General features: G+C 42.1%; 1 protein-coding gene across 3 annotated transcripts in view; it reads left to right on the plus strand.

Annotated features, from left to right (window-relative positions):
* Positions 1–12,111, plus strand: part of ccdc50a (coiled-coil domain containing 50a) — a 32,683-nt gene that overhangs the window by 2,240 nt on the left and 18,332 nt on the right. For all 3 annotated transcript variants that reach the window (XR_011481138.1, XM_024003977.1, XM_070447465.1), the window contains exon 2: positions 6,198–6,260. Coding sequence is in view for 2 of the 3 variants with exons in the window: in XM_024003977.1 (XP_023859745.1) it covers positions 6,198–6,260 (63 nt within the window). In the remaining variant the exon portion in view is untranslated. The remainder of the gene's footprint in view (positions 1–6,197; positions 6,261–12,111) is intronic.

Raw genomic sequence — 12,111 nt, forward strand, 5'->3', positions numbered from 1 at the left:
TTCTGGTTGTGTTTCAGATTATTGTGCGCCCAGTAGAAATGAATGGTGAATTAATGTATTATAATTTTGGAGTCTAAGAATAGAATGTTTCTAAACACTTCTACATTAATGTGGATGCTACCATGATCATTCTGAGTTAATTAATCATGAATAATGAGTGCGAAAGTTGCAGACCCACAAATATCATACCCCCAAGACATGCTAACCTCTCACCACATGCTAACCTCTCACCTCTCATCTCACTGGCTCTGAGGACCGCCACAGGAAAGGAAGACCCAGAGTTACCTCTGCTGCAAAGGATACGTTCATTAGAGTTACCAGCATCAGAAATTGCAGCCAAAATAAATGGTTCATAGAGGTCAAGTAACAGACACATCTCAACATCAACTGTTCAGAGGAGACTGCGTGAATCAGGCCTTCATGGTCGAAATGCTGCAATGAAACCACTACTAAAGAACACCAATAAGAAGAGACTTGCTTGGGCCAAGAAACAGGAGCAATAGACATTAGACCGGTGGAAATCTGTCCTTTTGTCTGATGATTCCAAATTTGAGATTTTTGGTTCGAACCGCTATGTCTTTGTGAGACGTAGAGTAGGTGAACGGATGATCTCTGCATGTGTAGTTCCCACCATGAAGCATGGAGGAGGAGGTGTGGGGGTGCTTTGATGGTGACACTCAGTGATTTTATTTAGAATTAAAGGCATACTTAACCAGCATGGCTACCACAGCATTCTACAGCGATACGCCATCCCATCTGGTTTGCGCTTAGTGGGACTATCATTTGTTTTTCAACAGGACAATGACCCAACACACCTCCAGGCTGTGTAAGGGCTATTTGACTAAGGAGAGTGGAGTGCTGCATCAGATGAACTGGCCTCCACAATCACCTGACCTCAACCCAATTGAGATGGTTTGGGATGAGTTGGACCGCAGAGTGAAGGAATAGCAGTGAACAAGTGTTCAGCGTATGTGGGAACTCCAAGACTGTTGGAAAAGCATTCCAGGTGAAGCTGGTTGAGAGAATGCCAAGAGTGCGCAAACCTGTCAAGGCAAAGGGTGGCTACTTTGAAGAATCTAAAATATATTTTGATTTGTTTAACACTTTTTGGTTACAACATGATTCCATAGGTGTTATTTCATAGTTTTGATGTCTTCACTATTATACTACAATATATAAAATAAAGAAAAACCCATAAATGAGTAGGTGTGTCCAAACTTTTGATTGGTACTGTGTATATATACCTAAGTCCCACCTGTTTCAGTCAATAAGAAGATTTGAAATAGAAGATGAACAAGGGATCCTTGGGACATCCCAACTCTTACATCACCCCTGTTGAAGTTGACATTTAAAACGGTTAAGGATTATGGTTGAGGGTTAGGGCAGTGCTATTCAAACTTTTTCAGCGAGGGCCCCATTTTTGTTTTCTACCAGAATTTCTGGGGACCCCTTGTTTTTTTTTTATGAAAAGAAGCCAATAAATACATTTATTCAAAATTATATAGGTTTAAAGTCTTTCTCAAATGTTGTATGTTGTCTCATACAATCTGTTCTCTTAATTTCTTTGTTTCCCCGCAACCCTTCTCGAGCTCATGACCCCGACTTTGAATACCACTGGGTTAGGTTTTAGGGTAGGGACGTCCGAAGGATCCCGGTTATCACTAGCCTACCTAGACAAGATGGCAGCATACACATTGTTGAGTTACTTCATGGAGCAAAACATTTATTTTAATAGCGGTATGTTGACAGAAATATTCCATGTCAGTGTGCAAAACAATCCCAAACAAATTTCCCTTTCCTCACAATCAATGTTTCCTCAAAATGGCCTAAATGTTATTCAGATATTGAGTGGTGGAGAAATCAGAAAGCACCTCTTCCCTAAAACAATAGTACGTTACAGCTGTTGATATATGTGTGGACACTGGACAGATCCCGGTTTGGATATCTCGTGCACGTTTCCTGTTCCTCTGTATGCTTTCAGTCTGATCGGAATGGAGAAGTGTAACGAACTCTTCCTGCGTGTGCGAAACAGCTGCTCCAATCCAGCTCCATGGAATATTTGAGATGTTGGTCTAGAAAAGTGCATGATGGGAGAATGTGCCTTTCCACTGCTCTGCTGCGGTCTCCACAGCACCATCCAATCCAAGTGATTCATTATGGTCATCGGAGATGGTTCCAGCCCCCCCCCCCCATTCGTTAACCTCTCGGTTTAGAAATGACAAGGATTCATATTCACGGGGAAAATAACTTATTTACATCCTCAGTTAGGCCTAGTTTTGAAAGCAACTGTGTGGGCTAAGTGCTGCTAGACGTGCAACTTCTGCACATTTCGGTGTATAAAACATCTGAACTTATGATCTGGTGATAAAATTAGGCTAGACGTCAGCCACCCACTGCCAGTAGCAGATGGGGASATGGTTAATTACACATTTATAATCACAGCTTACTTGTATCCTCTAACATAGTCACAGTGCAGGGAGAAAAGATGTCCACCACAGAATAACAGAAGGGGCTTAAGTACAGTTTACCCAGCTTATGAAACACACGTGAATGTTCCTCAGCAAACATTTGCTGTGCTCACCCTGAGAATGTTCTAGATCAAAACAGACCCTACGGTAGCAAGGCTCTGTACAGGTCTATTGGACTCATGGAGTTAAAATGCAAAAAGATATTAGCACGTCTGTTTTGAGTCATCATTTGCTTTTTGAATGTCAACTGATTTGAGATGGCTGGTGCATACAGGTGTATGCAAGTGAGTAGTTAATTGGCCGTTCAGTAGGCCTAATGCCTATTATGGTTTGTTTGTTTGCTAGGACAGACTTTTCGGGATTAGGGTTAGCCTACGTAATCTGTCTGATCCCCCCCCGATGATTAAAATAATGGTTATCATATGAATATCATATCAGCATTACTGTAAACACTAGCTTGCATGAGGACCGTTAGTTAAATTCTTGTTCAAGTCATGCGCAAGGGTAAACATGCTACAGTGCATGTCTCCCAAAGACATCCACCTGTCGGACATTTAGGATGTGTCTCAAATGGGACCCTATTCCCTACATCAGGGTTCCCCAACTGGCGGCCCGTGTTCATCATTTTATTTGTCGCCTCCCCTAAATGTTATGTTGGACATAAGACTTAAACACCAGAAAATCAGCTCCAAGTCATTTTATTAGGGCTTTGACGGTAATTGAATAACCGTGGAACTGACGGTTATGCATGAAGACCGTCATGAAAATGTAAAATAGCCGTCAAAACCATTTTAAATATATATATTTTTTAATCCTAAAATGAATGTAGACCTTTCTTTTCACGTAGATAAACTTGAGCTAATAACGGGAGTGTTTAATGATTTATAAGCAATTGTTTTGCTAGCTTAGTCTGTTTTTTAATAACATTTCTACATCTTCTTTCCAACTGTCCTTTGATGCTCGAGCAGCTAATCCACTAGATTCCCAGGGGTGTTAGCTAGAGGTCGACCGAATAGGATTTTAACGCCAATACCGATTAAAATCGGCCGATTTTTATATACATTTGTAATAATGACAATTACAACAACTGAATGAACACTTATTTTAACTTAATATAATACATCAATAAAATCAATTTAGTCTCAAATAAATAATTAAACCTGTTCAATTTGGTTTAAATAATGCAAATACAAAGTGTTGGAGAAGAAAGTAAAAGTGCAATATGTGCCATGTAAAAAAGCTAACGTTTAAGTTCCTTGCTCAGAACATGAGAACAAGCTGGTGGTTCCTTTTAACATGAGTCTTCAATATTCCCAGGTAATAAGTTTTAGGTTGTAGTTATTATAGGACTATTTCTCTCTTCCACTTGTATTTCATGTATCTTTGACTATTGGATGTTCTTATAGGTACTTTAGTATTGCCAGCCTGATCTCGGGATTTGATAGGCTTGAAGTCAAACAGCGCAATGCTTGAAGCATTGCGAAGAGCTGCTGGCAAACGCAGGAAAGTGCTGTTTGAATGAATGCTTACGAGCCTGCTGCTGCCTACCACCGCTTAGTTCGCAACGAGACAGGCGGCCCAAACTGTTGCATATACCCGGACTCTGCGTGCAATGAACGCAAGAGAAGTGACACAATTTACCTACCGGTAGTTTAATATTCCCTGCTAACATGAATTTCTTAACTAAATATGCAGGTTTAAAAAAAAATACTTCTGTGTATTGATTTTAAGAAAGACATTGATGTTTATGGTTAGGTACATTCGTGCAACGATTGTATTTTTCACAAATGCGCTTTTGTTAAATCATCCCCCAATTGGTGAAGTTGGCTGTCTTTGTTAGGAAGAAATGGTCTTCACACAGTTCGCAACGAGCCAGGCGGCCCAAACTTCTGCATATAACGTTACCCTGACTCTGCTTGCACAGAACGCAAGAGAAGTGACACAATTTCACTAGTTAAAAGAAATTAATGTTAGCAGGCAATATTAACTAAATATGCAGGTTTAAAAATATATACTTGTGTATTGATTTTAAGAAGGGCGTTGATGTTTATGGTTGGGTACACATTGGTGCAACGACAGTGCTTTTTTCGTGAATGCACTTGTTAAATCACCCGTTTGGTGAAGTAGGCTGTGATTCAATGATAAATTAACATTTGTGCTTTGTCATTATGGGGTATTTTGTGTAGATTGAGGGATTCTTCTTTTTTTTCTTAGTTAATTTTAGAATACGGAAGTAATGTAACAATGTGGAAAAAGTCAAGGGGCCAGAATACTTCCCGAAGGTACTGTATGTTTGGGTCAATTTGCAAATATGTTCCGGCTCCCTGACCATCCGCTCAAGAAGAAAAAAGAAGAAAAGAAAAAAAATCGTCCTGCAGCTGAATCTAGTTGATCATCTTCCTACATAGTGTACTACTTTTGACCAGAGCCTCATGGGCCCTGTTTTAAAAAATATATATAAAAGTATTGCACTATATAGGGAGTACAGTGCAAATCGGGACACAGCCCCAGATTTCCTCCATTAGTTCCACTCTCTCTGTAATTTCTACCCCTGTGATTCTTCTTGTTCTCTATCTGATTTGCCTTAAACTGTAGCACTTTGCCGTTTCAACAACTGCTTTGCCTCGGTCTGAATGGTTTTTGTTAGCCTTCCGCTGACTATTTATTTGGAAGCTACTGCTTCCCTCCTCTTCCCCATAAGCTCATTAAACTGTTTGCATGTCCTCAGCAAAAGCTTATGCGGAAGTGGCTCAATGTATGTCAGATACTGCCAATAAAGAGCATTGCTATTCTGACTGAGTGACATCTAGGAAGGTTCAGCATAGCAGACACTTTTGACTTTGCCATGCTGCTGTGCATTGGAAGTGAGCTTATTAGCGTCTCGCTACTGTGACTTTCATGTTCTTAGAAGATTTGATAAGTTGTTACTGGCTGTCCCGTGCGCTTTTCTGTATTTTGATGTATTGTTTAAAAAAAAATATATATATATATATATATACACGTTGATTTACCACAGCAAGCTTAGGCTATACGGCCCAGAAAAGGGATGTTTTGTGTAGATTGAGGGATTTCAAAATGAGCTACGCTGTTGTTGACTCAAACCAAAATCTTGGTGCCGCCGCTTACTCAACCACAGTTGTACTTCACGCTGTTCTATTTATTTACAGACCGCTTGTCTTTCAGGGGCCCTGCTTGAGACAGTCTAGTTTAGCTTTTATTTTGTATATTTTTAGCTCAGGACAGATATCAGGCAGATAAGGCTTGTAGTGCAGCAATCATCCTTTTTGGCCACAAAGCAGACAAGGACTTCCTCTCTGTCGGCGTTGTGTGATCATTCCAATGGCCTTGCCACTGCTCCATTTCATGCTGTAGTTTAGTCACAGTAGCCTCCATCTGATTAGCTTAAGGTTAAACCGGGGGAGCTTGTTTAGTCTTGCGTGCTCTGTTCCAAGTTTCCTGCCCTTGATTGGGGCGACTGTTCAGTGTTTGCTGTAGTAGAACATCATGTGTAGGCGGGCACAATGTCTCGTAACACGGAACACCACCAAAAACCGTTTCCATAAGTCCTTCAGCTGTATCGCAAAACGAGACAACTTTTGTTGTAGCAGGAATGTGTTGTCTATTTTCACTACAAACGTTCATTTTTAAAGTTGACCGATTATTTTATTGTATTTTTATAAACCTTCATAAGAGCTCCCTAACCTTGTCTTCCTGTCTCTCTGTCTACAGTGTGTCGAGACTTTGCTGTGCTAGAGGACCACTGCCTGGCCCATAATCTCCAGGAGCAGGAAAGTAAGTATACTACCACTACACTTCAGGCTGACCTGGACATCCGCTTCTCCATCCCGTCCCTTATGGTTTCATCTTGTCCTGGCTGTTCCCAAAGCAGCTCTCTCAGTGCAACAGAGAGCTGACCCCTATTTTCCAATGTGTCAAGTAAAAGGCTGAGTGCTGGGATCTGTTCAGGGCATTATTTTACTTTAAATCTGGATGCAGACAGTCGGCTTCATGCACATTTGAAGTCTCATTTACGTCCAAAGCCATTACAATATATTGTCCGTAATAGCCGCAACTATTTCATGCAAACTGCTCCTCCGGTGTAGAAAAAGCACTTTGAGCTTCCTTTGCAGCATATTTGATATACAGTATTCCAAGCTCCCATTTTGTCTTCTTTACGAGAATGCAGACTATCGAACATTTTTCCAAATATTTAGAATTTAGAGAGGTTTAATGACTCCAAGTTTTTCCTCAGAAAATCTGTCACGTCTGACAGCGTAAACCGCAGCGTCAGTGGAAGCAGGCAGTAAGCAGCCATAAAACACAAGCCAAGCCACTGAGTATGCTTCACCCAGCAGGCTGGCACTGCAGGACTCCTGCTAGGCTGCAACCACAACAATAGCACTTTGGGGCTTTGGTGGGTGTTAGTGGGCTTGATGTTTGCACACTGTGTCTGGATCACATTAATGCCCATCTACTGTAGGACGACAATACAGTCTAGTCTGGGTGGACGTTAGGCCAGCACAATCAGATTAGCAGGGATTGTGATGTCATCGGGGGGGATCGTCTCCTCCGCTTCAATCACTCCGGTGCAGGAGCATCATGGCAAAAACTGAAAGACTGGCCAATAGTTTCTACCCTCAGACCACTGGGCTACCTTCTCCCCCCTGCTACTCCCCCTATGGACATTCCCCCACCACGGACATCCCACCCCTCCCCCCAAAACACACACACACTGTCGACTCACCTATCTTACCTGCTACTCCCCCTATTGACATTCTTTCTCCTGCTGCACCCCCATGGACATTTCACCCCCTGCCCCCACCTCAATGACATTCATCACTGTTGCAGTTGTTAATATACATATTATTGTACCTTTGGGGTTTTATTTTACTCAATGATCATGCTGATGCTCCCGCTATGGTCATTCCAGCCCTGCAACAGTCTTGACTCCACCACAAGGAAGTATTTATTTATTTACATTTTTTTTTTTTTTTCATCACTGCCACAGTTATTGTGTACAGTCCATTTGGAAGTATTCAGACCCCTTGACTTTTTCCACATTGTTACGTTACAGCCTTATTCTAAAATGTATTAAATTGTTTATTTTCCTCATTTAATCTACACACAATATCCTATGACAAAACAAAAACAGGTTTTTATAAATGTGCGCAAATGTATAAAAATATCCAACAGAAATATTACATTAACATAAGTATTCAGACCCTTTGCTCAGTACCTTGTTGAAGCACCTTCGGCAGCGATTACAGCCTCTAGTCTTCTTGGGTATGACAATACAAGTTTGGCACACCTGTATTTGGGGAGTTTCTCCCATTTCTTCTCTGCAGATCCTCTCAAGCTCTGTCAGGTTGGATGGGGAGCGTCGCTGCACAGCTATTTTCAGGTTTCTCTAGAGATATATTAGATCGGGTTCAAGTCCGGGCTCTGGCTGGGCCACTCGAGGACATTGAGACTTGTCCCAAAGCCACTCCTGCATTGTGTTGGCTGTGTGCTTAGGGTTGTTGTCCTGTTGGAAGGTGAACCTTCGCCCCAGTCTGAGGTCTTGCGCGCTCTGGAGCAGGTTTTCATCAAGGATCTCTCTGTACTTTGCTCTGTTCATCTTTGCCTCGATCCTGACTAGTCTCCCAGTCCCTGCCTCTGGAAAAACATCCTCACAGCATGATACTGCCACCACCATGCTTCACCGTAGGGATGATGGCAGGTTTCTTCCAGACGTGACGCTTGGCAATCAGGCCAAATAGTTCAATCTTGGTTTCATCAGACCAGAGAATCTTGTTTCTCATGGTCCAAGAGTCTTTAGGTGCCTTTTGGCAAAGTCCAAGCAGGCTGTCATGTGCATTTTACTGAGGAGTGGCTTCCGTCTGACCACTCTACCATAAAATGTCTGAAAGGTGGAGTGCTGCAGAGATGGTTGTCCTTCTGGAAGGTTCTCCCGTCTCCACAGAGGAACTCTGGAGCTCTGTCAGAGTGACCATCGGGTTCTTGGTCACCTCCTTAACAAAGGCTCTTCTCCCCCGATTGCTCAGCCAGCTCTAGGAAGAGTCTTGGTGGTTCCAAACTTCTTCCATTTAAGAATGATGGCCACTGTGTTCTTGGGGACCTTCAATGCTGCAGACATTTTTTTGGTACCCTTCCCCAGATCTGTTCCTCGACACAATCGTGTCTCGGAGCTCTACGGACAATTCTTTCGACCTCATTGCTTGGTTTCTGCTCTGACATGCACTGTCAACTGTGGGACCTTATATAGACAGGTGTGTGCTTTTCCAAATCATGTCCAATCAATTGAATTTACCACAGGTGGACTCCAATCAAGTTGTAGAAACATCTCAAGGATGATCAATGGAAACAGGATGCACCTGACTCATAGCAAAGAGTCTAAATACTGATGTAAATAAATTATTTCTGTTTTATAAATTTGCAAACATTTCTAAAAACCTGTTTTCACTTTGTCATTATGGGGTATTGTGTGTAGATTGAGGGGGGGGAACGCAATTTTAATCCATTTTAGAGTAAGGCTGTAACGTATTATTATTTTTTAAGTCAAGGGGTCTGAATACTTTCCGAATGCACTATATATAGTGCTATTTTATATTGTTTTTATTACCATTTTCATTATTATATTTCACTCGTCCTGCGTGTTGGAGCTCGAAGCCTAAGATTTTCACTGTACCCTGCAATCACACCTGCAACCCTGTACATGTGGCTATTAAACTATCTGAATCTCATAGATTCTACAATTTGTCCTGAGAAACCAAATTCTTGCCTGCGTGTTCGTGATTTTTAGATGAATGTGTCATCTTTGACATTTCAGTTTCTTTGTGTCTGCCCGTGGGTGTGTACTTGTCCATGTGTGTCTAATCATAATTGGGTTGTGAATGTATGTCGTTCGTCTTTCGGTGTCGCCCCTTTTTCACACAGTTTCACTCAAAGCCTAGGTTTCTATCTTACTGTAGGCACTGTCATTGGCTGCCTCCCAGTATTCATTAGGCCCTGAGGTCAAAAAGTCACCCTTCCCAGAATAGATTAAAGTCCAGGCCAGACATAACTACTACTTCCTACTTACTTACACAAATAAACATTATCCCCCAGATGGCCAGGGATTACAGCCCTCGAATCCCTCCGTAGAGCTGGGAAATATGGACAAAAATCCATATTGTGATAAATTGCCTGAATTGATTCGATAACGATAAACAGAAAGATAAGTTTATAACAATGTGCACCTCAGTTTAAAACATGATAACATCCTTTAAACTCATGGCCGGCCCGCTCATTAGGCAGGATTAGGCGGCCGCAGATATGGTAGAAAGAATATGTGGCCTTTTCTGTAGCCTACAGGCTGGAGATAAACTGTATGACAATGTAATGAGACGGACACTTTTTACATCATGCAGGTTTCTCCGATCAAATAGCCTAACCTAAATAGCGCCCAATCAAATAAAAAAATGTGCTGACATGTTAACAAACAACATATCCTAAAAACAGGACAGGTCAAAGTAAAATGGACAATATGGAATGGACAATCAGGCTACTCAACTGTTTTCCATGAGTTTCATCCCGTGGGCTAAATTGTCATTTAGTTTGTATCTGTAAATATTTTACCAGCTGATCATAGCGAAAAAGAAAATACTTCTGCATTTCCCGCTATGTAAACACATTACAAATAGGCGCAGGATAACTCCTGATAAAGTTGGGTAGCTGACATTCCGCCAAATTGATTAGTCACAGGGATCAGGACTAATAAAGCCATTTACAACAGCCTGTTTTACAAACAGTGGGCCTAATATGGATGGGCATTCATGAAATTCCATAACAGGCTGACAGGGTAGTCTACACCCCAGTAAGCACGGTCCGTAGGCAATGTTTTTTTTTGGTCCGGATCGGTAGTCGTGTGTGTGTGTGTGTGTGTTTCAAAACTAAAAAACAAAAACTAAAAATGGTAGGCCTACCACAGATGGACATTCCTAAAATTACATTTCAGGCAACACTGTGGTGAAACTCCAGTCCTCTCGGGCCTGATTGGTGTCACATATTTGCCCCAGCTAACACATCTGACACCAATAATCAACTAATCATGATCTTCAGTTTAGAATGCAATTAGTTTCATCAGCTTTGTTGATTAGGGATGGGGGGTGGGYGGGAAGTGACACCACTCCAGCCCCCGAGGACTGGAGTTGCCTATCCCTGCTGTAGGCTATACCTCAGTAATCACAGACCGATGCTGATGCCTTTTTGGGTCTTATCTGGACTGGCCTTATTTATTTTGGTGCAGTCGGGACCAGCCTTGATTTCCATTCCAGACCAAATCTGGAACAGTCATAGACATGATTTTTGGTTCATATTTTGTGCCAGGTCTGGGCCAGCCTTGATTTGGCCCAAACATGGACATCTATAAATGACATATTTTCAACTTTCATTCAGAACAGAAAATGAACTTAATTTAAACGTCCAGAAAATACGCATCTTCACCTTTTCGTTCAGATCCTAAATTGAACCTAGCTTCAACGTCTGGAAAAATACATATTTTAGACGTCTTTTCAACGCCATTTTGCATACAGGGACTATTCTTGTAGGGGCAGGCAATTTTTGGTCTTGCTTAGAGTCACAGTACGGCCAGGACCGGCCCTGTTTAAACTACTACGACGACAACCATGGTTGTAGCCGTCAATTGTCCCATTTAACAATCACACACATTTTCAAATGTACCATTTCTCGACTATAGGCTATTGTAATGAACGATGTCAGCAAAATGACTGCGATGAGTGATCTGTATGGTTGATGTAAATCATTTTTCGGTTTATCGTCCCAGCTCTATCCCTCAACCATAACTACTCCCATAAAGTCTAGGGAGATTTTAAGATCTATGGATCTGGACCTCTGACTATTTAGTTGGGAGCCCATTGCTTTCCCAGTGCCCAAGGAGGACAGAATGTAGCACTCCAGCAATAATATCTTTCAATCTGTAAAGTTGCAAAAAAATCCACGGCTTTTCAACACAAACTTTATCTTGTAAGAGAAATTCTTCAATGGATGATAGGTCTGTTATCTATCCATACATCAATGTGAAGAGCCTATGGATTCTGTTTGGGTCTGTCCTTGTATCAGTCTTCTGCCCTCCACTGCTACAGTGCGTCACGACAGGGCGGGTCCCCTCTTTGCCACAGCAACAGTTCTGGTTTTAGCAGCCAGTCAGTCTGCGTGGCCTTTGTCCTGGAGGTCACTGGGAATTACTCTTACGCAGCCTGGCTGTCCCCTACGTTGCACAGTGTCATCCTCACTCTAACCAACAGATGGCTACTGCCCGACGACCAGCTCTGCTTAACCAAAAACATTTGGCATATTTGCATCTGCTGTGGGAGGAACTCAAACAGCGGTTATTTTGACTCGGGAGGGATTGTTGCACGCGAGGCTTGGTTCACTCGACAGAAGACCTGCCGAGTGCATGACTGTCATGGTAGGATATAGGGCCTACTGCTTTAAAACCCCGGTCGAACCGTCATGCACCAAAAGACATGCACGGCCTTGGGTTGAGATAATAAATAGGCTGCATTTTAAAAGCATCCGTCACGCCTCTTAACCCAGGCAGAAGCCAGATGGGCCTGACATTTGTCTCTCCATCACATTAGTG

The sequence above is a fragment of the Salvelinus sp. IW2-2015 genome, linkage group LG16 (genome assembly GCF_002910315.2).
Source record: "Salvelinus sp. IW2-2015 linkage group LG16, ASM291031v2, whole genome shotgun sequence".
NCBI classification, from domain to species: Eukaryota; Metazoa; Chordata; class Actinopteri; order Salmoniformes; family Salmonidae; genus Salvelinus; species Salvelinus sp. IW2-2015.